The following is a 27724-nucleotide window of genomic DNA, read 5'->3' on the forward strand; positions in this document are numbered from 1 at the left end:
GTTTTTAATGCGAAAACAGCAGAGCTCTTGAGTCACCATCAAGTTGAGATACAGCAGAAATTCCCTAAAGAAGGGTATGAATTTTCTATGGTTCTTTTATTTACATACACTTTGGTAGAGCTTATGTATTTTTATATATGAATGATCAAACATGAAGTTGATTAGTAATTATTATCGTAATATCCACTATAAAGACTGTGTGGTATAAAAAGTGGTATAAAATAACTTACATCCGGTGCCTGGCATGTGCTTTGAGTTACATAAACTAAAAATGCTTCATGTTTTATTCTGACCACTCATCAGTGTATTTAAGGTTTAAACTTTAGAATTTAAGAGTAAAGTTTAAATGAGACATACTTAAAGTCTCATTTAATGTGGTAAAGCTGATATTTTTTACAATTTTACAGTCTTCAACTCAGTCCATAGAAACTGCTTACTTTGTTTTCTTAGGTGTTTTTTGTATGTTTGTTCTTAACTGACCTACCATGTGATGCCAAAGCCCTCTGTATAAAAGAAAAAAAAAACCAACATAACTCTTTGTTTTCTGCAGATGGTTTTGTTGTGGAAATACAGCTTACTTTTTAAAAATGGTTTGAAATTAATTGCATTTTTTCTGTGTATGTAAAACATACTTTGTAGTTACAATTTGTCAAAATACTCAGCTGTTTTTTTCAGACTATAATTTTTCTTTTTACTAAATGTAATTTTTTATCCTTTTATTAATTGGCGCTTATTGTTTGTTAAAGATGGGTGGAACAAGATCCAAAGGAAATATTAAAGTCTGTCCATGAATGTGTGGAAAGGACCTGTGAGAAACTGCAACAACTGAACATAGACATCACTAACATAAAAGGTAATCCTAGCATGTAAGGGTAGCTGCAGGCTTTAACATACTCATGGTTGAGCAAGTCAGGTTCTCTAGTCAAAAAACAGAAAGGTGGCAGCCTGTGCTGGTCTCAAAGAAAATATTAAACTGGAATTGAGAGCAGTTTGTTTGGGTGGAATAATGAGAAAATAAGTCCTTCGTGTATATTAGCAATGCAGAATCTACAAAATTGACTTTACCTTATCTTGCAAAGTCACAGGGACAAGTAATGAATAAAGTAATTCTGAAATTTAAATTAGGACTTACTGAGAAAAGCTAATTTCCCTGTCAGTGGTGTTGCTGTCTCAGTCTGAGGGGGGAAAAAAAAAAAATTTAGGGTACCTAGGCTAAACAGCAAAAGTTGAATGATGAGTGTTTGGAAGTAATATTTTTAGATTATAACATGAAAAAGGATGGAAGCTTTTTATTTCCATTTACTTTCCTCTGCTCCTTACCTGTTCCTCCCTCCTCTCCACCTCTCCTTTTCCTCCCTCACCCCCCAAAAGGGGAAAACAAACCTTCTGAAAAGGATACTTCTTTCTATTTTATCCTGAAGCCATTGGAGTCAGCAATCAGAGAGAAACAACAGTGGTTTGGGACAAGACAACTGGAGAACCTCTTTATAATGCTGTTGGTAACTACTATGCTTTCTGAATATCTAATATCATAAAGTGAGCATGTTGTAGAAAAATGCTTTCCTTGTTTACTGTGCAGATCTCATTGTGGCCTAGCCCACCAACTTATTTGATATTTTGATATCCGTGTCATAACCTGTGTTTCTGCTTACATCAGTGCAATTAACACACCCCACACCCGCTTTTTGTTAAAAGTATTACTTAGTTAATAAATTGCTTTATGGGCTTTTAAGAAAAAACAATGTTTCTGTGGGGTTTTGTAGATCCATGGCATGTAAGGAAGCTCTGACTTACTCTCCCAATCACTTTCTTTCAAATGAAGAAACTTACTAAATTTTCAGGATGCTTTTGATTTAACTTTAAAGGAAAACATGTTAAGTAGATTTAATGACTACTTACTGATTTGGAGTTTTATTTTTAATTTACTTTACCTTTTTAGATTATGTCAGCTGAGAAAAGATTCTTTTAGGTCATATCAAGTGCCAGATTTAGTTTATCTTAGTAACACTGAAAAACCAGAACTCTTCTATACTCAAATATATGTTGTTAACAGCTTTATCTTAAGGCCAGCTGTACTTTGATAACTCTGATGTAGCAACTTAGTTCAAAGTTTTCATAGGAATAGTAAATAATCAACCTGATATTTGCTTTAACCCCTGCGTTTAATGGCAGTTATCCACTGTAAATGAAGTAGCATTACTCATTTGCTTATGCTCTGATAGAGAAAAGTATATATCCTGTTATATGGAAAATCCTGTTGGATTTCTCAAATTATTTGTTCATCTAAACCAAATGAGTTTATCTAACAATTTTTAATTTTTGCAACAGTGCATTTAAAATACACAGACAATACAATATTCTTTCAGCTACATTAAAAGCTAAAAATAAAGACAGGAATGTACTGGCAAGAGCGCTGGTTTTGTGAAAGCTTATACATGTTACTTTTTGTGTATTAGATCAGTTGATCAGTTCATTTTATCCATGTTTTTAGTGTGGCTTGACCTGAGAACCCAGTCAACAGTTGAACGGCTTCTTAAAAGAATTCCAGGAAATAACAAAGCCTTTTTTAAGGTAAGGGATATTCTAGAACATTTAAATAGTGGCTGAACTCTTATTGCTGTATATAACGTTTTGGAGATGGGTGCTTAAAATTCCCCAAAACAAAGTCAGTCAGTTGTACCTTCTAGTCTCTTATTAGCTTGTCAAATAATACAAAAAATACATAATACTATACACCAGTCTGAGACTGGAAAATGTTTGTTTTCCTCAAAATAAATAGGAGTGTTAACCATAACACTCCTTACATACATCACTAGAGAAGTTAAATGAGTCATCATTAGCAAGCCTTAATACTGTGTGCTACTTAGCCAATTATAAGTAGCCATCACACACAAAAATTAAGAGTGAGTAGAAAAAATCTGTTTGGAAAATCGTTTATTGATGTGAAATGTATTACACTCTCTCATCGTATACATCAATATTGGAATTAATTGTAACCAATCTGAGAACTGCAAAGATCTTTATAAAGAACAAATTAATTCTTTTTTTTCTGTATGGGCATATATATAAGAATTTGGAAAATAAATCCTTGCAAAAAGATGTTGTAATTCTTTGACTTGTATTTTCCTTGACTGATTGTATAAAAATTATATATTTAATATATGTTTTTCTGTAGGCAGGAAATTGATGTCGAAAAGCATATAAACTTACTTGATTTTTAAGTTCTAGTAGAATACAAATTCCATCTTTCCTGTGTCATGCTGCTCGTTTTTGTTGTTGTTACTTGCTGTCTAGTCATAAGGAGATATCTTAGATAAGACAGGACTTCTGCAAACAACTGTTTCCACGTAAATGGTCTTTGAACTGCATTTAGATCAGCTTTGATCTTTGCCCATTAATGAACTGGTCATTTGTTTTAGATATTTTCAGACTTGTGTATTGTATGCTTAGCACTTATTTAATTAATAAGTTTGTGTAATTTCTCGGATTTTGGTGTCTTCAGTTTTTCACTTACTGCCACGATTTTTTTATATACCTACACTGTTCATGGAAAAGATACTTGTGTAATGTGTAAGTGATTTTTATTTTACAGTTGAGGACTGGTCTTCCACTCAGCACTTACTTTAGTGCAGTGAAACTCCGATGGCTTTTGGATAATGTGGAAGAGATAAGGCAAGCAGTTGATGATGGAAGAGCTATGTTTGGAACTATCGATTCATGGCTTATATGGGTATGTATTTGTGAGTTTATTATCACTTTTTAAAAAATTCATTTCCTATCAGACAAATTCCTGTGCAAAATACTGTGTCACATGATGCCCATTGATCTTTAGCTGTCAGTACAAGCTAAAGAAATTCCATTAAAGTTCTTTACAAGGCGAGCTCCCCCTGTATCACTATATTTTTTTTTGTAGTTGCTTATGTATAGTTTACCATTTACAGGGTGCTGTAAAATTTTACTCATACTTTTTAAAAAATAATGGACTTTAGAAAGGTGTATTAGCCACCTTTGCAGTATGTAAATCCAGGAGGGACTGTTGTACCCTTGTTATTTCTTTCATGCCTTCATTCCACTAGAACAGGTCTGCCTCTTTAGATGTTGCAGAAATACCAGAATTCCCAGGCCCAAGATGAAAGCTTCATGAAATTAATTTTTTTTTTTTTAATTTGTTAAAGTAAACCTCTATCTTTTCTTGAAGACTAACGTTGATTATTTTGTTTAGAGTTTGACAGGTGGAAAGAATGGAGGTGTTCACTGTACTGATGTAACCAATGCCAGTAGAACAATGTTGTTCAACATTCATTCCTTGGAATGGGACCCTGAGCTCTGCCAGTAAGTTCAGGTTGTCAGTAATGTTGTTGTTTAAATAGATTCTGTAAGTGATGTGTGAACAAGCTAATTTATTGGTAAGAATCTCTTATCTAGATAAATATCAGCAATTACTTTTCTGTTTACTATTAACAGTAATAATTAAGATCCATTGTTCTTCAGATGTCCAAATTGTCTGGATTAATTAAAAGTAGCAGACCTTTTCTGTAGGTAGAAGACTCATTCACGGAAACAATGGCATTTAATAGTTTCTTTATTCTTTAATCAAATTTGTAAGGCAGTTACAATGACAGAATCTCTATTTTAAATTTAAATTAACTGACAACCATATTGGAAGAGGACTGACTTCCCACATGAAGGAGGTGGATATGTCTTCAAAACAATCAAATATATGATGTTCTACTCCATAATTTGGCATCATGTACTGCAACAAATGGAAAGACATAGTGATGGATTAAACTCTAGAAATCAAAGTTCCTTTTAAATTTTTTTTTTTTCTTCACAGCTTAAACTTATTTAAGACAATAAATGCAAAATGCTTTCTGATTTTGCACTGAACATATACAAAAATTATTTTGTGTTGTTTTCAGGTTCTTTGATATTCCTATGGAAATACTCCCAAAAGTACGAAGTTCCTCTGAGATTTATGGCCTGATGGTAAGTTTTCTTGTGTGTGTGAAGTTCATCCTGTAAAAATACAACTATATTAATAAGGATTTCATGTAATTTCCATAGACTACAACTAATGGCTTTTTCTAGAGCAGTGTCAGTTTATGATTAGTATGTCATTATCTACTGTTGTGTAATATTATATGAAATTGAATATTTGTTGTTTTCTCTTTTAAGTGTCAAACAGACAAATCAAGATGGGAGAGTTTTTGATAAGGATTTTTTTTTTTTATATTAAAGTTACTGGTTGATTTAGAAACCACCCATCAGAATGCAATGTATCATCAGCTGATTAAAAGAATGACATTAATTTAATTAAATCATTAATTGTTATCAGGGGGCTGAAATTTCAAATTTACTTAGATGTGACACCAATTCCTCTGTTACAGTGGGATCTAATTTGTTAGCATCAGAATTGGATAAACTGGATGTTGTAATTTTGCGGGTTTTTTTTCCTTGTGATTTGCCCTATTGTTTACTAAGAACATACAAGCATTTTGTTGTTATAAGATTTTTATTTAAGATACAACTCTAACTTGCCTGAAATGTAAATATTTTTGCTAATCTATTAATGGAGATGCCACTAGAAGTCATGGCTTCTTCTCTTAATGTGAAGGTCAGATGAGAATGAGTTGTATTAAGCTGAGTGAGGTAAATGGAAAAAGGTATTATTACCTGGCAACTGAAACAGAATAGCTGATCACTTTAAATGTGAACTTTTGTTTCTCTTCCCCTTTCCTTCCATTTTTTTCTTTCTTCCTTTTGCTGACTGTAGAAAATCTGTCCTAGCCTGGTGAGTAGTGGCTTCCATTAGGCTGACCACCTGTATCTTGCCCAGCCTGTCCAGATGCTGTGCATTTCCATTGGTTTAAGGATTAGTAAAAGCATACTTTCTAGACCAATAAATTTGTTGGGTATTTCCAAATTTGAGATATTAGAGTTAGAGTTTATGGCAAAGTTGTTTCTAAAATGTAATCTAGATATATGTGTTTGCCTTAATTTGCAGACTGTAGATTTTATTTTTTTTTAGAGTGAAATAAAAAAATAAAGCTGCTGGCTAATAGATGTTGGATGTGTCATTTTATAAATGAGAAAAGCTGACTGTTCTGTCTACAAATAAAAATCTTATTGTAGTGGTACCTCAGATTCATACAGGGGTTTTTAGAGCATTTATAAATTCAGTTACCTTAAGCGTAGTTAATTAAAATAAGATTTGAAGAAAAAGAGAATCAGATTGGAAATGCACTTGCATGCCTTCGCTGAAAATGCATTTTCACAATTGCACAAAGAAACAATTTAAAGAAGGAAGTAAAAATTGTCAGTATATGAATTTCTTATGATGCCTATTGCAAGAATACAACTGAAAAAATACTTGGTAGTGTTTGGAAGCAATTCTATATAAGACTGAAAATGCCATATCATAAAGTAGAGGCATCTGTCTTTGCTTAGCATGTCATCACAGTCATGTTTTTTTTCTAGTTGTTTTACCATTTTGCACTTTTGCATTTTGCACTTGACACTGACTGCACAGATTACACTGAACCTAATTTTCCACACACTACGATTTTGACAAGATTTATGTTCAGCACTGTTGAGGTGACAAAAAAGTTACCTGTAAATTTTCTACTCTCTATTTGTTAGTGTTTTAGACATGAGCTGCATTACATTGAAGTCCACTGTACACCTGAACTGAACCATGTTGCTTACTTATATGACCCTTACTTGTTTGCATTACAAGTTTAGCTTCTTTCCTCATTGTTGTAAATTGTAGTCACAGAAAGTTAATTTGGAGCTTTTCTTTCTCTTTTTGCAACACAGAAGTCTGGAGCTTTGACAGGTGTCCCAATTTCTGGGGTAAGTCATACTTTAACTCAGATCCTGGCATGAGAAGCTGATACCACATGAACATATCTTCACTGGAAAAAGCCTTAAGATGGGTGAATCTTGCTACAAATTAAGATGATGGTTTTTTACATCATCTTAAACATGAAGTAAACTTTTGAAGTCAAATTATTAATTGTCTGGATTCTTTATTAATAAGATAAGGTCTGTGTGGAAATACAGCAGACAGCTTTAATGCATATGTGTAGTTCTGCTGGAAACTTAGGAGCTTTAAGTAAATAAGCGACATTACAAAAGCTCTGCTTTATATATAAAAGGAGTTCAGTTGATACATAATCCAGAGATGTTGGGCAGATTCTCAACCTTGTCCAGTACAACATGCATAAAGATAGTAAATTTTAATTTTTATTTCTTTAAATTGTTCACATTCCATTTGCACTTCTTACAAAGAGGAGAGCAGTAAAAAGCACAGGCTATCTATATAGATTTATACTTGCTTTCAGTTACCAGTGTGCTCCTAATAGATCAGTTATAGTTAAATATATCTCTTCATGTTCCTTTTTCATGCATGTGAGTCACATGCAGACGTTTGCTCAGAAAACCTCTTCTCTCTTCAGTGTTTAGGTGACCAGTCTGCTGCTCTTGTGGGACAAATGTGTTTTCAAGATGGGCAGGCAAAAAATACGTAAGTTATTATGAAAGCTGTAAGATAAACACACCGTTCTGTTTTGAATTTAGTATTATGTTCTCTTTCATGTTAACTGCCAAATGCTTTTGTAGTTACCGCATAACTGCAGCTCTACCTTTTGACTGTGTTGACCTAAAAGTAAATCGTGTCCTCACTTTTATATAAAATAGTGAAGATATTAAAGTTACATGGCTTGTGGGGTATATTTTGGAACAAAGTCACTGTGAGGAAGTATCTCCGTGTGACAGGAGGCTTTTTTATTTTAAAATTCTCCAAAGCACAGATTAAAACAGGCCGTGTGAGTTAGGTTGCATAGACTTCAATGGCAACAAACCCACAATATTTCTAGATGGGGAAGATTCATTTCAGTTTTAATGCTTAGTTTTGCTGGTATGTCTAGCTCAATGTGGAGGATTTTACTTTTTTTTTAAATTATTTTTTTATATTTCAGCCTCTTAGTGTCCCTTGTTTAAAACAGCTAGTCAGTTAAATCAGGCAACTGGTGTAATCAAACATCCACTCGAGGAAAAGCTCTCTGATTAAATGACTTACTGTTCCATTTACAACCATGTGCTCAACTGAGCATGTAGGTACCTACACAGTATGGGCCTTTCACAGTTTTCATTACACATTAATCTATACTAGTTGCTAATTAACCTTCACTTTATCTTTTATAATTATACAGAAATTTAATTATTAGTGGCCTTGTGCTTTAGAAAAACAAACGTAGTTCTAAGTAATATTATCACAAAGGATTTCTGTATGACATAGTTTTGTATCACATATTTTTATACAACATACTTTTGTAGCACAAGAGACCTTTTAAAAAAAACTAATCCAACGGATAAAAGGGAGATTTTTTAATCTATTTGTATTATTGTTTTATCCTTTTTCTCTCCAAATCAAACTGTAGGCTATGTCAGTACTATTTTAAGCTATTCATTTTCAGGGTATTAAAAGGTAGGGAACTCATACATTCTTTGAATAAGTTAGAGTGTGGATTATAAGTATTTTTACTCCTTTTATTAAACTGTGTCCTTGTATGGTCTTTGAATGAGAAGCGCATTATTTTTTATAAATTCTTGAACTGAATATGTTTAAAGAAAACTCTGTGACAGGAACAAGGTTTCTTAAATTTTGCACTTTAAAGCCTTGAATTTAATATTCTGAAATATTTATTTTATAAGGCAGTTTTAATGGTCAGGTTAAACTGAAGTAAGTAAACACTGCCACCAAAGAGGACTTCACACTTAGTTTTCAGCCATATCTGCCTTTATCAAGTATTATACAAGAATTAGCTGGAGAGAGAGAGGTGCGCGACTAGATTTTTCAGCTGCAGGCTGTGTTTAAGTCAATTTTTTTGGGGTGGTTTTATCATCAGTTAATGGTAACATAACATTTAAGGGGCCGAAAGTGATGATTCTTGATTGTCCACAGGGAGGTCATGGATTCATGAATTGCAGTAAGGTTATCCTTTAAACATCCTGGTTTTAACTTTCCTTTGCTTTCATGCTAGATACGGAACAGGATGTTTCTTGCTGTGCAATACGGGTCAGAAGGTCAGTTGCATTTTTCAGTTGTTCACTTTTTATTTGCAATCTTTATTTAAGTTCTTGAGTATAACTATATTTAGCCTTTCTTAAACTTATTGACAATTATACTGGTAGGGTTAAGGAAAAGTTGATGCTGAAATCTGAAAGAATAGAAAGAAATGATTTGTTCAAAGTGTGCCAGTAAGACTCCATTTCCTAGCTCAAGTTTCCTAAAAGAATTTTTCATAGCAAGTTTCTTGCTCTCTCCTTGTGTATGTCTCTTAACTTCACCCAGAAATGCTGAGTGTTGTGTTACTTAACCACATTCTTTTCTCCTTGTCTTGGCTATTTTATTTCTTCCCTTCATTTTTTCCTGTCATTTCGTTGTAGTTGAATAAATAAGGCAAAGCTTTGGCTTCCTTCTCATGCACATGACCTTCTAAAGACCCTCTGTCCTTTGCTATGAGGAGGCTGGAAAGATCAGAGGCAACTTGTGGAAATGAGAATTATCACCAGGGATCTTGAGGGTTCTATCATAGGTGTTTATTTAGAGTGACTGATAATTTGCTTTGTTAAAACTTTGTTTCTTTCTGTTTTTCCAGTGATGGTTTTGTCTTTTGTTTATTACCTTTTCAATATTTTACTTAAATATTTTCTGCCTCTGTTCATGCTTTACCTTTTCTCTCCCCTTTCCCCATTTAGTCTGTGTTTTCTGAGCATGGTCTTCTAACCACAATAGCTTACAAACTGGGCAGAGACAAACCTGTTTGTTATGCACTTGAGGTAAGTCCCGAAATTTGTTCCTTTTTGTAGTGATACGTGTTCTTGTTTGCTTCCTTTTTCTAGTGTCCTTTTGTTATCTTCAGTTGCATGGAAATGAAAACAGCTTTGTGTTATAGCTTGTGTGCCTCAAGGCTTATGTGTGGTTTTGGTTATCCCTATCTCAAATACGTATCACATAATGTAATAAAAATATTTCCACATTGCATTGTTTATATTTTCGGGGCAGGATGGCTCAAAACCATGCAATATGCACTTTTTCTACCTGGAGGCAGTGTAAGAGAGTGATATTTTTTACATGGCAGTCTCCAGCTGCCAAGAAACTTGTGATTTGGTTGTGAGTGTTCTTGGGAGTGCTTTTAAGCTGTGCCTGTAAGCCTGCAATTGGAAGCCGTAGGGACCTCTCCTTGCCAGTCTTGTAAAAAGGAACATGAAGCCACGAGTTATTGTCTCCTAATGTTGTTGAGATTTGGTTTCCTTCAGGGGTCTGTTGCAATAGCTGGTGCTGTTGTTCGCTGGCTGCGGGACAATCTAGGTATTCTTAAGACTTCAGAGGAAATTGGTGAGTATTCACAATATGGAGCTGTTTGTTTTTTTAACTTGTCATTTCTAACGTCTTGATGTTGTTAACGTTGACTTAAAGTTTAAAATAATCAGAGAAAGAAAAGCTGTGTTTGAACAATTTGGTTTGCATCCATAAAATCACTGTTTATTGATACATGGATTTCAAACAGCATATCGATATGGCCGTTGAAAACCTTCATTTTATTTGTTCTATTGAAATCTATAATTTATGGTTTCCCTGAACATGTCCTTCCTCCTCCTTCATTCCTTTTCTAAACAGAGTCTGTATGAAAGTACCATTTTAAAAAGACTTTTTGAGTCAGTTTTCCTACTTCTTTTCTCTGTTGCTATGCTTCTCTGATCAATGCAAACAGAAGAAATTTACAAAAGCAGAAGACCCCCACTGTCGTTGTAGGAAGAAGCTGTGCATTAGCATTGCTTCCTTTGCAGTTTTAGATCTTTTTAATATAATTTTAAAACTTAAAAATATTTTAATGTTGAGGTGTTCAGATATCCACAGTTATTACTCTGATAAGAAACTTCATATTTCCTTGTAGCTGCCCTTGTGACTATACACGTAATGTGAGAATTTAGAACTCTGAATCCATTTGAAATTAATGGGTATTTAGTTCTTAACTCCTTTGGTCTTGATCCAGCTTCACTTGCTTGCTTGGACTTAAATACAAGCAGTGTGACCTTTTGGACTGCTTTGAAGGCTTCATTCTTTACCCACAGGATGCCATTAGAAAACCTCACAGAATCTAGGTCAGAATATTGAGTACACGATTTTGATTTTTGGTTTTGATTTTTCTTTTTAGATTTCCCACAACTCCCTATGACCTGTATTCCATTCACATTGTTGCAAATGGACAACTAGTTAATATGGAGCAGAGTGCCAAAGCTTGTTGTATTTTCTAATTGTATGTGGCTTGATTATTTTTGTAGCTACCTAACATATTGTGAATATTTTCCCTATTTAAATAGCACCTTAAAGTGTCACATTTAGGTGTTGGTACAGTTGTGAAAAGCTAAGTGAAGACTCTGTGTGTGTGTGCATTAGAAAAACTGGCCGCGGAAGTGGGGACTTCATATGGCTGCTACTTTGTGCCAGCGTTCTCAGGGCTGTATGCACCATACTGGGAGCCCAGTGCCAGAGGGTAAGGCTCTGACTGCATTTGCAGGGAGATTTAGTGGTTTTATAGATACTATCACTAGTCCTTCCAGGTATGTGAAGTAGTTCTTCTTGTTCCTTTGGTATGTCTGAATATGCCATTGTCTGTGGTATCTCTAAGCAACTACTCTGTTTATCTTTTGCATTTAATCTATTCAAAACAGCAACTGCTACTGGGAGAAAAAGAAGGATGAACTAGCTGAGCTACTCATCTTCCTCCCCCCCACCCCCCCCTTAAAGCAAAGGGAATGGGGAGCAGGGAGTTGTGGGATGCAGAGGACAAGTAGGAGATTTTTACCAGTAATGGGGCCAGCTTTTTTTCTTCACCCATTTCTGGTTCTCAAAGGACTTCCGTCTCACTTAAGAGAAAGAGGAGACCTGTGAGCTGTCAGGCGGCAGAAGCAGAAAGTGAAGAATTTAGTGCTGATCGGGTTTTTTTGATCTCAGTTTCCCATGGCTGCTCCTTTCACTATCTCAAGTGACACAGGCTTTTTAATTCCTCTCTTCTTCTCCTCCCTTTTCTTCCCCTTACATCCAGCTTTCTTTTCAGTTTATTGAACACCCCTTTCGCTTCCCAGTCCCTTCCCTGGTTGTTAAGACTTAACTAGCTGGTACTAGTTAGAACTACTAGTTCAAACACTAACCTTCTGTTTGTCTTTTCTTCTGTTGTGAACTTGCCTTACAGTTTCTGGAATCACAGCATGCCGTGGGAGTCACAGAAACATAACAGATGTAAATGATCAGAATAGATCTGAAAATAATTTTAAGCAATTAGAGCACAGCACTGACATGAATGGGCTTTTCCTCAAAAATGGAGAGCATTAGAGATTTTATTAAGATTTTAGTGATAGATTATATTATTTTTTTTAAGAAAAACCAGCCTCAGTCATACATTTCCATTTCTTAAAGTAAGACTAGAATTTATGTGTGTGTTTGTGTGTATGGGTGAATATGCACCCAACTGCATGCAGATTTGCAATAAAATTTGTATTTATGGCAACTGTATTGATTTGACACTGAAAAGTGCCAGGAAAACAGGAATGAGAGTTTATATTAAAGAGAAACAAGATTTTTACTGTTAAAAAGCAGTCCTCATACAGTGGAACTGAATCAGCTTTCAATTAGGAGGCCTAGGTTTGAAGTAGCAGTGGATGTCTGGTAAAAAAAGTATGTGCTAACTGGTTGGTTGGTTGGTTTGTTTGTTTTCTCTTCAACAGTATTATCTGTGGCCTTACTCAGTTTACAAATAAAAACCACATCGCCTTTGCTGCACTAGAAGCGGTCTGCTTCCAAACACGAGAGGTAAAGGCAAATTGGGGCCTAAACTCATAGTAAATTTGTATGATAATACAGACTGTAGCTCTTCAGGGACAGAGAAGATTGAAAAGATTTAGCGCTTATGTGCTTTATATTGTACTTGGATGCTCTTCTCTTTATGTAAAGCTAATGTTGAAAAATTGTTCCTGTGGGCTTAGCTACAATGATGTGCTTGGGTGATACATTACTTTGGGGTGGCAACGCTGCTTTTTATCAGCATTTAAAATAAGGTAATGTATTTTGTGGGTATTTTGAGAGGCAAAACATAGACACATGAAAATGATAAGGCCAGTACCATAACTAAAAAGTTGCATGAGTGTAGGAGGCTACGTTCCTGTTGCTTCTGGTAACTTAGGAGCAAAAATGAGTTAGCAAGACAGCAGCAAACATACAAAGGGAAATCTGGATTCTCTTCCTGCCCGTTACATCTTGTATTGCCTTAGCTAGCATTCTACAACAGCAAACCTAAATTCTCACAGAAGAAATTAATCCTCCAACCACATCAAAGGGCTTGATGTCAATATGTTCTGAGCATTAGAGTCTTTGTATCTCCACTCACCCAGACGTGTGCTTTTGAAGCTGTGCTAATGGCCTCTGAGTCCTCAGAAAGTCATGAAGGAGCTTGGAAGTAACAGGTATTTCTGATTCTGGTACTAGAAGTCAGGGTAAAGCTACAGGGAACTGAACTGGTAATATAGTTTGTTTTTCTGCTCCTCTCTTTCCTTGTCCCTCCTCCTGTTGTGACAGCCTCAGTGAACTTTCCAGCAGAAAATTATCCCTCTTTTTTGCTGGGCTATTTTCCTGCTGGATTAATGACCTCAGCTGCCTCACAGAGGAGTATAGTAAATATCAGTATGAGAGACAGAGCATGTGGCTGCCAGTAGGAGGGAGAGGAAAAAGCTTTCAGACAGAGTGAGGGTGAAGTTCACTGTTTGAACAGAACGGATACTTCCTCATACTTTAGTCAGTGTTTTTTTATCACAATGATAGGAGTGCACAATTGGGATTCTGGCCATGCTTAAATTAAGAGGTGAAGTCCTAGTGACACAGATAAAATATATGTACATTTTTCAAAGATACATTGTTAGTTCTTTCTTGTCAGAAACAAAGGGGTTTTTTTGTTTTAATTCCAGTGAAAATGGAAGTCTTTTGTACCCTTCTGGAAAACCTTCAAATTTCACATTCACTGGAGTTTTTGCCTGGTTTATTGTGCCATCCAGTCCTTCTAAGTCTCTGTTCCTTGCTGTCCAAAAAGCTCCTTCCCTGTGCAGACAGTTGACACTTGTTAGGTTTTTTTCCTTCCAGAAAGCATTATGGAAAAATAAGCGATTTTGAAGTTCTCAGAGCTGTACAATGCTGTCGCTAGGCGAGACTTACATGTTTTGATACCTTGCTCTTCACCCACCCTCAGTGCAACAGAGATGGCAGCAGCAGCAGCAGCAGGAGCATGATCTTATTTGTTCCTTCATCCCTTCCTGATTTCTAGCATTCTTTTCATTTTTTTAATCTCAACTGAGTGCACAGTATGATCCAACTTGCTCCTGCACATTGGTAGACAAAGCTAGAGCCTCCAGCAGCACGCGTATGTAAAGCTGAGATTATGAAGCACTGATGAAGTTCTGACTGGTGAAAAAGGCACATGAAGTGGGCAGAGGCAGATGTGAAGTGGTATAGGTTCAGGAAGTGGTGGGCAGCAGTTCTAGCTTAGTACTGCAGCAGGCGTTGCCACTGTGCTGTGATTCATCAGTGTAGACCCATGGACAGATACTGCTGCCATGAAAACTGGACTTTTACTGTTACCTTCTAATCTAACCATCAGTTATCCTGTGGCAGTTATTTTAGTTCCTTTGAAGATTTTCTGGTAAGGGATCTGTCGAACTTGCTTTCTGTAGACACACAGAATCTACTGGACAGCTCATCTCTATATAGATTTTACTCCTTACAAGTCTACTATTTTTTGGTTCTTTTTTAAAAAAAAAAGTGTTGACTTTTCCCAGGAAGGATCGTATAACTGGGTGCTTTGTGAACTACAGAACAGCACAGCATGAGTTGTAGTTTTGGTCTTTTTTTATGGTTTAGGTAGCTTTCTCCTTTAAAACTGATAAAAGCACATCTCTTCTTTATTCAAATAAATTGAAAAATGACAAAGAGATAATCATTCTGCACTAGTTAATGGCTAACTTTATCAACAAATGCTGTGCACTAACCTTCAAAAATATAAATGAGACATTTATTTGACTGCTTTTACAAGACCGTAGAAAACCCACTGTTTTGCATTTAACAGGTTCTTGTAAGACAATGCTGTGGTGTTGCCAGTAGCTAAGTTTTGAGGCAAATGTTACATTTTTAGGAAACTCTCTAAAAAGCATATTGATAGGTATCAGTGAATTGAAGACTCCACTCTTAGTTATCCCTTGCAATCACTTTAACACTTTTCATTTATTTTCAGCTATCTACTGTGCCTAAAAGAAGGAAACATAATTCCACTAAAAATTACACTAACAGTTTATTTTTGCAGTCTATCTTTTATAATGTAAAATTGTCAATTTTCAACAACTAATTCAAAATTTTTCACAAGGTTGCTCTTTCAAAACAGTTCAGTGTTCATCAGTCCCTACTGAAGTGTCTTCCAGATGGCCAGTTCAAACATTTTAATTTTTCAATTCTTTAGTGCATCAAATTAGAGAAAGTATCTAGACAAACTGTAATCAGCTAAAGTACACCATTCAGTATTACTTCTTCCTTTGCTAGCTTTGATAAGTGTTGTAGTTACTATGAGCCTTTCTTCAAAATTCTTCTTCTCAGACCATACAAGCAACACATAGACTAGATACAGAGCATCAGAGGAGAAACATCTCCTGTAATAAATATAATGTATTGGCTGCATATTAAACGGCACTGTATTGTCAGCATCTCTGTTTTGCCCTCTTGATATATAGGAAAGGGGAATTACATACTTAACGCTCTTCAGCAAATACTCAGTTTTCAGTATTGTACACTCAGAGGGTATAATGGATTTCTCTGCAATTAAATGCTAACATATACTCCTCTTACATAAGATTTTAGATGCCATGAACAAGGATTGTGGAATGCCACTGAGTCAGTTACAAGTAGATGGAGGAATGACCAATAACAAAATTCTCATGCAACTCCAGTCAGACATTCTCTGTATTCCAGTAGGTAAGATGAAATTACAACTGCTATTTTCTTTTCGAAGCTGAAAACAACATTGGTTTCTAATGGCTAGTTATAATTTGCCCTAATAAGGGCAAATTGGATGGCGTGCTTTGTTCTTGTTGGTGGTCTTTTGCTACTGCTTAAGAATGCTGGAGGGTTTTCTTTCAGAAAAAGCTTTTGGAGTTTGCATCAAGTTTTGAGTTTCAATTCCATAGAGAATCACTGATATTTCTTGTGTTGAAATATTACAGCACTGTGACGATATTGAACTTGAAAGTGACCATATCAGTTTCTAAACATCTTAGCAATTTTGAAGTCAGTTAAATTAATGCTCTCCTGCAACATGCTGGCTCTGAGAATCTTGCTCAGAGATAAATCAGGACATTGTACCTCCACTAGTTGTGTTTTGCTCTTGCTGTTCCCTCTGCTTGCACAAATTTCATTTACAGTGTAAAAGAAGACTCACAAAACACATTGTCAGTTCTGTTTCCTCCCACAGCAGCAATGAAGAAAGAGACAGAGGTTACAACAAAAGTGGGAATCTTGGAACCAGTTTTCTTGTCATGCATGATATGAAATACAGACACAAATGGGGTTGTTTTTCTCTCAGGAAAATGAAAGTTTACAATCCCATTATTCTGTTCCAACAGCAATGCAGCCATTTTAGAAATGCTCATGTAACACTTCTTTCACAGAAACACCCTAGAATAATAAAAAGTTTTTTTTAGCTTCAGAAAGGTGTGTTTCAATACAATAAAGCTCTTTAAAGACCTCACTTGAATCCTGGAGCATTTCAGCATTAGTGAAAAGGATGCATCTTTCTGAATCTGTTTTAACACCTATAGCAGATCCCTAATTACTGAGTATTGTAAGCTATACTTTAGCATTCTAAAGGATGCAATGTGTCAGAAACATCAGAGTATTATACATCTTAATCTGTACTGAAGACTGATAATTTGCTGCATAAATGTAATAATCTTGCCTAATAAACAGCTTCTAGAAAATAATTTAGAGAAATGTCGCATTGTCTCTTGTGCATAAATGTGGGACACTTCAGTGGAAAGACTTTAACCCTAGAGATATTATAGCTTGCTTTTAATAATACATAGTACACAAAGCTGATACTATCAGTGCAGATACATAGCAAATGAAAGGATATGATCAAATCAGATTTTAGGGGATCCTCTATCTGAAGCAGAGAAATGGTCAGTTGTAGACTTAATGGAACAGACTTATCAATGACTTCGTGGGAGTGGGTTGGTCTTCTCTGGTGTCTGTGGAAGGCCAGAAAGCTAGTAAGTGCAGGTGTGTAGCCTCTCTTAAGATACCTTTTCTAAATATAAATGGTTTTCATAACAGTATCTCGAGCACAGGAACAAGACTGATTAACTTATCCGGTGATCACTGCTTTGTGGAGAGAGGAGAAGACAAATATCCCATATTTTATTAACAGGAGTTAAGAAAACTGATGGTTAGATGAAATTCTAAGGAAACTGATGGTTAAGGTCAGCAGCCCTGATGCTGATGTGGAGATGGTCAATTGTATGATTCAGCCTTAAAGGAAGTAGTCACCTGAGGTTATTTCAAAGACTTGAATGACTCTGCTGAAGTTAGCCTCATAAGGCAATAAAATGAGGCTTACCATTGGTAAACTTAAAGGAAGCATATAGCAGTTACAGAAAATATATATCATTCTAGATACAAGATGTAAAACTTTAGTTCTGATTCCATCAGGGTGACTTTTGTTAAAAATCATAATGGCCTTCTCTGTGATTTACTTCAGTAAAGCCTTCAATGCCTGAAACAACAGCTCTAGGAGCTGCCATGGCAGCAGGAGCTGCAGAAGGAGTTGGAATTTGGAGTCTGAATCCTGGAGATTTGACAGCGGTGACATGTGAACGATTTGAACCACAGATCAACCCAGAGGGTAAAACCCTTTAATATTATCTAAGAAGTTGCAGACTTAATATTTTATGTCCAACAGATTGGGTTTTTAATTTGTTGAAGTCTAACATACTGAATAAAAGTAGGTGTATATGAGTGTCCTGACAAAGGTTGAAGATCAGCTCTGTAGTGCTTTGTTCAGAGAGAATTGCGTTTCGCTTGGTGTTTTGTCCATTTGTTGACTTGTAAGACTGGAAAACGGTTAAACCAACATAACTCCACAGGGAGAAGTGTTAGGGTTTTTTCTTTGTTCTTTTTGAAATAAGCTTAGCATAGGGCATTGCAGCTAGTAGCTTTTGATTTATAGCAAGTAAAATCAAAGGCATTGTAAGAGTTTTAACTGAGAAAGATGTCTCCTAAAGCTCCTGTGCATTTGTGAGTTTTCACAGCTGTAGAAAGGATAGGCTGTTTTGGGGGGTTTTCTTTTGGCATTAAAAAGTCTACATTAATCACGAAGAACAAAAACAAAACCCTGTGGATTGAGATAAGGAGAATTTAATACCACAGCACAAAAGGAGAAGTAAACCACAGTAATAACAATGACAAGAATGGAATAATACATGGAAAGGAAGTGATGTGAAGCACACAGACCGCGCGAGCTCCGAGCCGACGAGGCCACAGTGCAGCCCGACCAACACGGCCAGAGGCCCAGCCCGGCCCAGCCCAGCCCTTACGTCATGGGCGTGATGTCAGCATGGTATTGAGTAACCTAGTGGCTGGTTTGGCTGTCTGTCCCAGCTGTACCACCTCCCAGCGAATGGTGGAAACTAGCCTGATCCTAGCAGAACCAGGACAAGTCCCTATGTCCAGACAGTATTTTCAACCCTGAAGGGCTTCTGCGGGAATAACAAGTGATTCATTTTGTCCTGTTTTTAATCTTATTGGTGAACATACAAAAAAATTGTTTTTAAGGTTTATTTCTCCTTACTGTGCATAACTGGAGTTTAGGGTTGGGTTGGTTTTTTTTTAATTCAAACCAGCATTTTATAATTCTTGTTCTGTGTAGACTAACTATACTGTGCAAAGGAGTGGCACGCTAATATTGCAGTGTTTGCTTCTTAACTACTTGTAGCTGAGTTCATGTGCACTGAGAAGCTTTTCTGTTTGGTGATTTCTCAATTTCAGAAAGTGAACTTCGCTATGCCAGATGGAAGAAAGCTGTGATGAAATCTATGGACTGGGAGACATCTGAAGCTCCTTCAAACGGTAAAGCAGAAACTAGTGCAGGTCAAATTTTATTAATTAGCCAGTTAGCCTAGGTAGTTAAAATTTAGTTTTTTGACCTTGTCTGTTCATACCATCTCTGGACTATTCCAGTGGTTTAAAAATTGTTACTTAAAACTACAGTGGGAACTAAGCAGGAAGTCACATAGATAGGTTTCTGCTCTTGAAAAGAAGGCACAAGCAACATCTTGTAATGGTCTAAAAATAGGGTACATGAAATCAGGACTAACTGCAGGTTTTGCAGCATAGCATTGGTTTACAAAACTAAAAAAAATCTTACCTAGAAGCAGACTTTTAAGACAGTGCAGAGATTTTGTAAACTTTCTTATACCATCGATCCTCATGTTGTAAAGTTTCCTCCTGTGATTTTTCTTGCCACATCTTGCTTTTATTATTTACTGTATAGGAAGGAAATATTTACAGCCACATCAAAGTCTGTTTGACCCACAAGGGCTAAGAGCAAGAAGTTATCGTAAAGTGAAGAATTGCATAGACCTATTGTTCACACACAGAGAACATACAAACACTTCTGAGGGACTGAACAAGGTCTTTCTTTGAAGGCTTTTTCATCTGTCAAGTTTGAATTAAATAAAGCCTGCAGTCTTCTATGATCTGTAATTTGAATTTATATATTGGCACTATTTCAGGCCAAGTTTTTAGTCCTTACCCTGCAGCATATAATTTATTGGCTTTATCTTCATTTCATTTCCCTTTTGTTGGAAAAACTATTAGAATGAGAAGTATTGAGTAAAAAGTTCTCAAAATGTAAACTTCATCTACAATCCACAGACATCCTCAAGCTGCATGAAGTCTCTTTACTTTATTCTTGAAAGCTAAAGCTAAAGTTTTCCTTTTACCATCCTATATGTTTGTTTAAGTATTCTATTTAACACCATGATTATACAAACAATTCTGTCAAGGCTATTTGGAAGGGAAATAGGTGACTTAGCATGAGTAACAGGATTCACTTCAGAATTTTCTGTGGTTTAGTAGCCTTACATCTTAAACTCTCTGCTACATATTCTAAAATTCCAAATGCTTGATGCATATTATACTTATGTAAATATAAAGATAAAAATATTCAGATGCAATTTGGACAGAAAATAAAACTAGATCATATTCTTTAGCTCATGTGAAAAAGGATATCTTCATCAAAACTTACCCTCAGTGATTATCTGGTTTAACACTGGGGAAAAAATGTTATTTTCCTTAGTTCTTGCTTTGAAACTTTGTCTTCTGCCTGCTAGGAGGATTTAGGATTGAAGAATACTAGGAATGGGCTCAACCTGGATAGTCCTAGCAGTGGAATTTGGACTTGAGCTCTTATACTGAGAGCCTGTTTTGAATTGCTGTGGGGGTTATGCATGATCTTTTTGAGTTTTTGTGCAAATGTCACTACATTTGTTACTTCTTTGCTTTTCTTATGATCTTTAACACATATATTGCAATTTATATATATATTTCTCTTTTGATTTGCTTGACTGGAAACACCCTCCCCTGGATGACATCAGGTGACACTAGTATCTTCTGTAGTCTGCCTTTGGGTTTTTTTATTATCAGTAGCATGATAATGTTAATCGGAGCAAAGTACGTCTCAGGTTAGTTATTATTTGAATTAGATCACTTTAAAAACTATCTACACTTGTTTAAGTGTTGGGTTTTTTGTATTCCATTTGTTTATTTTTAGTAAAAAATGACTGATGCTTTTTGTTGTTCATGCACACAAGTGTTTGAGGGTGTGAAATAGACACATGTTATCCAAGGGCGCCAAGCAAGTGCCATCTGAAATTCATCCTCATGTGCCAGGAAATTCACCGTTGTTAGATACACATGAAGCCTTGAACTCTCCCTTCCCTTTGACTGGCTGTGCAGACTGTACAGAGTTTATGAAATGGTTACAGGTTGGAGCAGCCTCGCAGAGTTTTGCACTGCCTGCGTTGCAGTGTGCATTGCAGCTAGAATAAGGTTCCATCCTTTATCCTGTATTCCTTCTCACAACATTCAAAATCATCTTGAGGGTCTCGTTTAAATAAAGTGAAGACTCTTCTTCTGTCCATGAAAGGCTTTCTGCACCCCTTTCAATTTTCTGGTCTCCTTGGAACTAATGGATGGTTAAAAATCTTAACCTAGTAAATCTATAGACTATTCTTTTTGTACTTTGCTCTTGATAGATAAGTGAATTCATTTTGTGTAAAGTGAAAAGACTCTAAAAGGCCTGTCTGCAAAACTGCAGTAAGGGACTGTGTGCATATGCAATGAAGATGCATCTTCAATTAATATATGTCTTATTTTGAAAGTAAGTTCTTAATATGGATGACTGTGTTAGTTACTTACATCAGAAGTAAGACATTACATTAAGATATTCTTATGGTAAAAAAAGAAAGTTTAGATGTTGATGTCGTTTGTTCTTTGTTGTTGTGTTTCATAATTTCATTTCAAAGGAAATATTTTACACTATAACCATTGTTACTGCTTACTAAGCTTTTTGGGGGTGGTTGTTTAGTTTTCTTTCTTTGTTTTGCTTTTGGTGGGATGGCCAGGGCAGGACGGGGGTGTTAATTAAATACACAATTGAGGACTCTAGCATGCTCCTGTGATTGTGATGTGTTTATATTTTATGTCTACTCGTTCAGCCTGAATTAACCATTCAATTGTAATTTTCCTTGCATGGAAAATATTGTCTGAGCTTATGTAACAACTAAAAGCAAACTAAAAAATGCAAGGCAAAAATCAAACTCAACGAATTGATTGACATTGATTTACTAACTCTGGAGTGTACCTGTGAATGAAAACAATCTCTATTATGAAGAGTAATATAAAGCAGCTGTGGATAAATGGGTAAATTTTTAACAAGCTGAATCAAGCAACTTGAATATTAACTCCAGGTCAGGCTCTTCACCACATGGAGGATACCTAAAATAATATGAAGGTCAATGCTTAGCGAGCACATAAGCAATTTAAATTCTGGGTTTATTGCTTTTTTAAAACAACTAATCAGCAACCTTTGTATAAATATCTAGATTTGCATTGCTGGAACTCGTACACAAGACTTTTTTCTCCGTTCCCTAAGTTTGTCAGTGTCTTTCTGATCTACAAGTGGAAAACATACTCACCTCAACTCACTCTGGCCTCCAGAACTCATTTTTACTCGTTTTCACGTAACAGTAACTACTATATAGTTGCTGTTATTATATATATTTAGGTACCGTATATACTAAGATAGTTACTTTATATACCAATATATTGATATATTCTTTACATGCTAAGTAATCTTGGGGACAGGAGAAGTTGCAAGTAATTTCCAACTCTTACCTGTTTTTAATATGACGATATCCAAAATGGACTAGCATCAGTGATGGTAGGTACAGGTGGTGGTTTTGCTCAGCTGTGTGTTAGGGTAGCACGTGACACGCAGAAATTGTGTTGCTGGTTGGGGCTGGGCTGCTGCCCCCTGAGGCATTTACTCTGGTAAATATCCTGCTGATTTTAAAAGCCAGAACTGGCTGACCAGACTTTCCTTCTAATTCAGTGCAGGAACTGTGTTAATTAATGTGTTACATTTTATCTTTTAATGGAATACTAGAACTCCAGTGCAGTCATCGGTGTAGTAGGTTTGAGGATTGAATCTACTGAGGATTGAATTCACCCTTCCTGTGCTGAGACAGCAGTAAGTCTTGCATGGCAACAGTGCTGTTGTGGAACGTGTCTCTGTAGGGCAGGGCCACGATTTTATAACTGCTGAAATGCGAAGGAAAAATCTGCTGTGACAGAACAGGGAACGCTAACGTGGCAACAACCCATTTACAGAACTGCTAAGCTAACTGCCTTTGCATGCAGCACCTGATGGCTGAATATGAAGAACAATACTATATTTCATGATATCATTTTGTAGTTTCATCAAAATCAGGTCAATTACTTGCACCTTTTTTTATGATTGTCATTTTTCTCTCCCATGGGGGAAAGGGCCAATATTTTGTATTATTTCTCTATTAAAACAAGTTGTGTGTAGCAACTGGAGTCCTTATGCTAAGATTCTGTTAAGTTTTTCACACTACTTTTGGAAGTGGACATTCAAGAGGTTTTAACATATTCTGTAGGTGTACCATTTACAGGGCAGGAGCCAGCTGAAAGGGATACTCTGACTTGTCATACTCAAATTGAAAGCAATGCCTTTGCATGCTTAAATTGGCATCTCTCAAGTAGGGTTTAAGTGGACACTGGCTATATATGGGATCTTACCTGACATCTGGGGTATAAAGTTCTTAGATGTTATTCTCACAGAACATGATATCAATACTGACGGTAATACTATATTCTTCCTGCTTAAATACCCCTTGGGGTTTTTATTTAATTCTGTTTTTCATTTTTAGTTTCTTATGTTGTGATAGTTACTGCCACATTTATGTAGTAATTTACATGTAGGGATTACTATGAAGTTCTGCAAGTTAGTTGCAATAGTATTTGCCCAATTTCTGAAAGCTGAGCTCACGTTCAGAACAACATAAGCTTAGAATACCTTCCCTCAATTCTTCTACTTGTTAAAAATTTACCCATCTTAACAGTGTGGTCTATTCTGTCATCCTATATGCACATCCCACACACTTAAGTGCTGGCTTATCTGTTGTCACCAGACACATCTAATTTATATTTGCATTAATTGAGAACAGAACATGGTTATACTGAATTCCTTTTACAGCTCAGCTGGGTTATATAGTGTTATTAATGTTTTAGAGTAAATTCTGTGTGACTAACGTATGTTCTTTCTTATTTAAGGTTCTGGTAAATGAGACTACTTAGCAAACTCTCTGGATGCAGCTGATTTTTTTGTTTTATTTTGTTTTGTTGTCTGAAGAGATTCCACCACCAATGTGATTATACTACTTGTGTGACTATATCCATTTGTGCATCCATCTGCTGCCAGTCCCTGAGTAACCTCCCAGTGGTACAATGAAACTTAAGTCTTCATCCCTTCATTACTCTGTGCCTCTCCTCATCAACCCCAACTGCACTGGATGCCTTTGCGTGGACTATCTTACACCATCTTCTAAAATGTCAGAAGCCCTAGCCTTGTTTGAGAAAGTTGGTATATCAAGATCCTGCAGCTTCTGAGGTGATGTCAGAAGTTCAACTCTTTTTCAGGGGCTTGGTACTTTTTATACAACATACTGCAGAAAGTTAATGATGCGCTACAGAACTTTGTAAACATCTTACAATTCCTCAAGCTGCTTACCTTTCATACGTTATGGTTGCCAAAGATGTTTTATTGTGGTACCCACTGGTCTCAAACACCTTCAGTGGCACAAAGATGTGTTGTCAGCAGCAGACGTCACCACCAGTTTGGCAAGTGGTTGCCAATCTGGTCCACAGAGTACTGCTGAAATGAGCGATTACTCTAAGTTGCAAAGTTTGGTTTGACTTCTGGCATATGTAGTCAGTTTGTTCATTATAAGCGTTTAAGACACTAAGTCCTGTAGCTGTAACTTTAAAGATAGGAGTAAATGGATGTTTTGGGTGAGGCCCAGTTTCATGTTCTTGTGCTTCCATGTTAGCTTGGAAAGACAAATTTGATGGATTATGCTACTGACAGGGCAGCTGCTTGGTCCTCAGCAGCTGATAACTCTTAGAACTACTCTGTACAATGCCCTTCTCTTGACCAGTACTACGTATTTATGTCATCCTGCTTAGGGATATTTTAGTGACTATGTGTTAAACTTTTGAAAGTTGAAGCTAACTTAGTTTTTTCTTAAAGAGGGTCCACTCCAAATTAAATATCAGTGCTTTAGTTCTTGATTGCATTTAGTATATCTCAGGGACCCAAATCTCCCTTACAGTTTCCATGTCCATAGTTTTAGCAGCAAATTGTCACAAAATATGCTGGGACAACCCAAAACCCTGGCTTGGAAGAACAAGCGCTTGGCACCTGAAACTGGCCACTGGAATTCACAGGCAGTGTGCTGACAACTGAGTTACACCCACTTCCAAATGTTTTGTCCTCCACAGGTAAAGAGTGAGGCAACAGCCTTGGCTTCAGCTTTCCTGTTGGCACCAACAGCGTGACAAGTGCCGTCCTCCCTGGTTAGGTCAGGGGAAGTGTGGCCTTGGGCAGCGCCACCAGACCGGTGCAGAAGGGTGTGAGGTTACGTGTTGGAACAGCACAGAGACTTTCAAAGCTGCGTTTAAATGCACTAGGAGTTAAAGGGAGCATTTTGTGTGTGTGTGTCCGTTCGTTCTTGAAGATTTTTGTCTTTCAAAGAGTTGTTCTTTGTTAAACTATGACTAGAGGTTTAGTTTTTAAAAAGATGTTAAATATTTGTGTGTCTGAAGCAATGGATTGCACAGAAGTTCAGGTCTGTACAATATATTTAATATCAAATCCATATTAATTGCCTTTTTATTATCAAGTGCAATGACCTTTGAAAATGTGACTTTTAAGACATTAGAGAAGGAACATTTTTGTCCTGTATTTGCATGTATGAATTCAACAGTGGGTGTTTTTGTGCACAGGTGAAAGTACAACAACATCATCTGAATCCTGTAGCTCCTATAAATACTCAAATGCGAGGTGTGACAACTAAAATTTTGGAGTTTTCCAGTTTGTGTTGGAGAGGTGAAGAAAGAGTGAAAAATGGGCATGAACCCATAGAAAAATCTTCATAGTCCTTCACTTTGCCCGGAGCTGCTGCTGCTCCCATCTGAGGCCCAGAGCCAGGGTGGCAGCAGCCTCCGGAGCATGCGGGGCAAGCTAGCACGGGACAAGCGGGAGGGGGAGTTTTTGCTGCTTTTCTGACTTATCTTTTACCGTGAAACACAATTCCTATTACTTTTTCACTGAGTAAAAATCACTATTTTATTTTCAATTGCTGTTGCAAGTATTTTTTTAAGAGTTTCACACCACTGTTAACTTTTTACCAACACAGTTGGGATTTATTGCAAACTGCGTGTTGGGGGGGGAAATAGGACAAACTGTTGAAAGTTTGCTTTTTGTGAAGCTGTGATTTATTTTTTTCTATAAATTACCAGATTTATAAATTCTTACTTGAGAAATGCATTATCTTGTTATTAAAATACCATAAGTAAATCGATGTAAGTTGTCAGTTTATTCTTGCACATTGTCCTTCAGACAGACTTCCATTCATGTTTTTCACTTGAGGCATTAGTGTACACTGAAGAGAGCATCCACGCCAGGTGTCACAGGTGCTTCACCGTGCCCGGGTGCGTGGGTCAGGTCCACGTGGTGCCATGCTCAGCTGGTCAGTCCTCTGACCCGTACCAGGGGCTGGATTAGAAACTACATTTCCCCAAGTCCCTCCACATTTGGGAAGAAGCAGGAAGACAGAAGTTCGGTGACAGCGCAGGTCTGAGGCCGGGGCCTCCGGCAGCATCGCTGGGTGGGGCCAGCGCAACAAGCGGGCCCTGCACCCGAGCTGCTGCCCGGAACCTGCTGCAGGCTGGAAACCGTCCTGCGCCGAGGAAGGTGTGTGAGGAGCGGGGCCTGAGGCACGTCTGTGCTGTTAAGAGAAGCGTGGGGGGATGTGTTCGGGGTGTGCCTGCCAGACCTTGTTGGTGCTGTCCCTTTGCAGCTCCCAGCTGAATTCTGCACATCTGGTGCTGCATAACTGCGCCAAGGATGGAGCCTTCATGCACCATGCAAAGCCTTTAGACCCCTGTGTGGAAACCCATTGTCTGAGTCAGAAACAACTCAACTCCTTCCCCAATGGCCCCCCACCACCCCCAATGCATTTAAATATCAAACCAGCACAGGAACCTTCGGTAACATGTTATTACTCAACATCAAACTTCCTCTGCTTGTGACACTCCATTATCTTCTTCCTTTCACGTGGCAAAATTACGGCCTTGCTGTACCACTGCTCTGCACAGGAGCATGCTCAAATGTCATGATTCATCAAGCCTCACTGTTACGAGATTAGAATTTTATTAACGTAATTTGTATCATAAATTTATACAGAACTTGTTAAAAGAAAGCCAATGCAATGTCTAGTCTATTATTGGAACTCTATACAAACAAGCTTCTTAATGTCTGTATCAGCATCCAGGCCATAATCTTTCCATCTAAAGAATCCTAGATCTGTAACTATTGGAATGCTGTCTCATTACAAGCTGTAGCACAGCCCCAGTATGTTTGTGGGTTTGGCGGTTTTTTTTAGTTATTATAATTGACTGGCATTTTATGGAAGTAGTACTCGTCAGTCCTGGAGGTAAGGGCAGGCAAAGGAGTAGCAGCCCTTTAAAGCTTGGAAATGGCACAGGAACAGTGCTGGAATGATTTCCCTGTGCTGTCCAGAGGGACCTCAGCAGCCTGGAAAAATGGAGTGACAGAAACCTCCCTCGTGAAATTCAGCAAGGGTTCTGCCCCTGCAGGAACAACCTCATGCACCGGCACACGCTGAGGGCCAGCCTGGTGGGAAGCAGCTTTGCAGAAAAGGTCCTGAGTGTTGTGGTGAACACCAAGTTGAAGATGAGGTAGCA

The 27724-nt window shown here is 37.0% G+C and overlaps 1 protein-coding gene across 1 annotated transcript; it reads left to right on the top strand.

Annotated features, from left to right (window-relative positions):
* GK (glycerol kinase) lies at positions 1 to 24137 on the top strand (the record flags this gene model as incomplete). The annotated part of the gene is made up of 19 exons (XM_008946977.1): positions 1 to 74; positions 747 to 853; positions 1422 to 1499; positions 2492 to 2571; positions 3593 to 3730; positions 4223 to 4332; positions 4920 to 4986; positions 5774 to 5791; positions 6817 to 6852; positions 7458 to 7525; positions 9045 to 9087; positions 9763 to 9843; positions 10324 to 10402; positions 11465 to 11561; positions 12793 to 12877; positions 15952 to 16072; positions 17853 to 17996; positions 19139 to 19219; positions 24011 to 24137. Coding segments are annotated over 19 exons (1521 nt in total), but the record flags the coding sequence as incomplete, so codon positions are not given.
* Positions 24138 to 27724: the final 3587 nt, after the last annotated feature.

The sequence above is a fragment of the Merops nubicus genome, unplaced genomic scaffold (genome assembly GCF_000691845.1).
Source record: "Merops nubicus isolate BGI_N331 unplaced genomic scaffold, ASM69184v1 scaffold25289, whole genome shotgun sequence".
In the NCBI taxonomy this organism is placed as follows: Eukaryota; Metazoa; Chordata; class Aves; order Coraciiformes; family Meropidae; genus Merops; species Merops nubicus.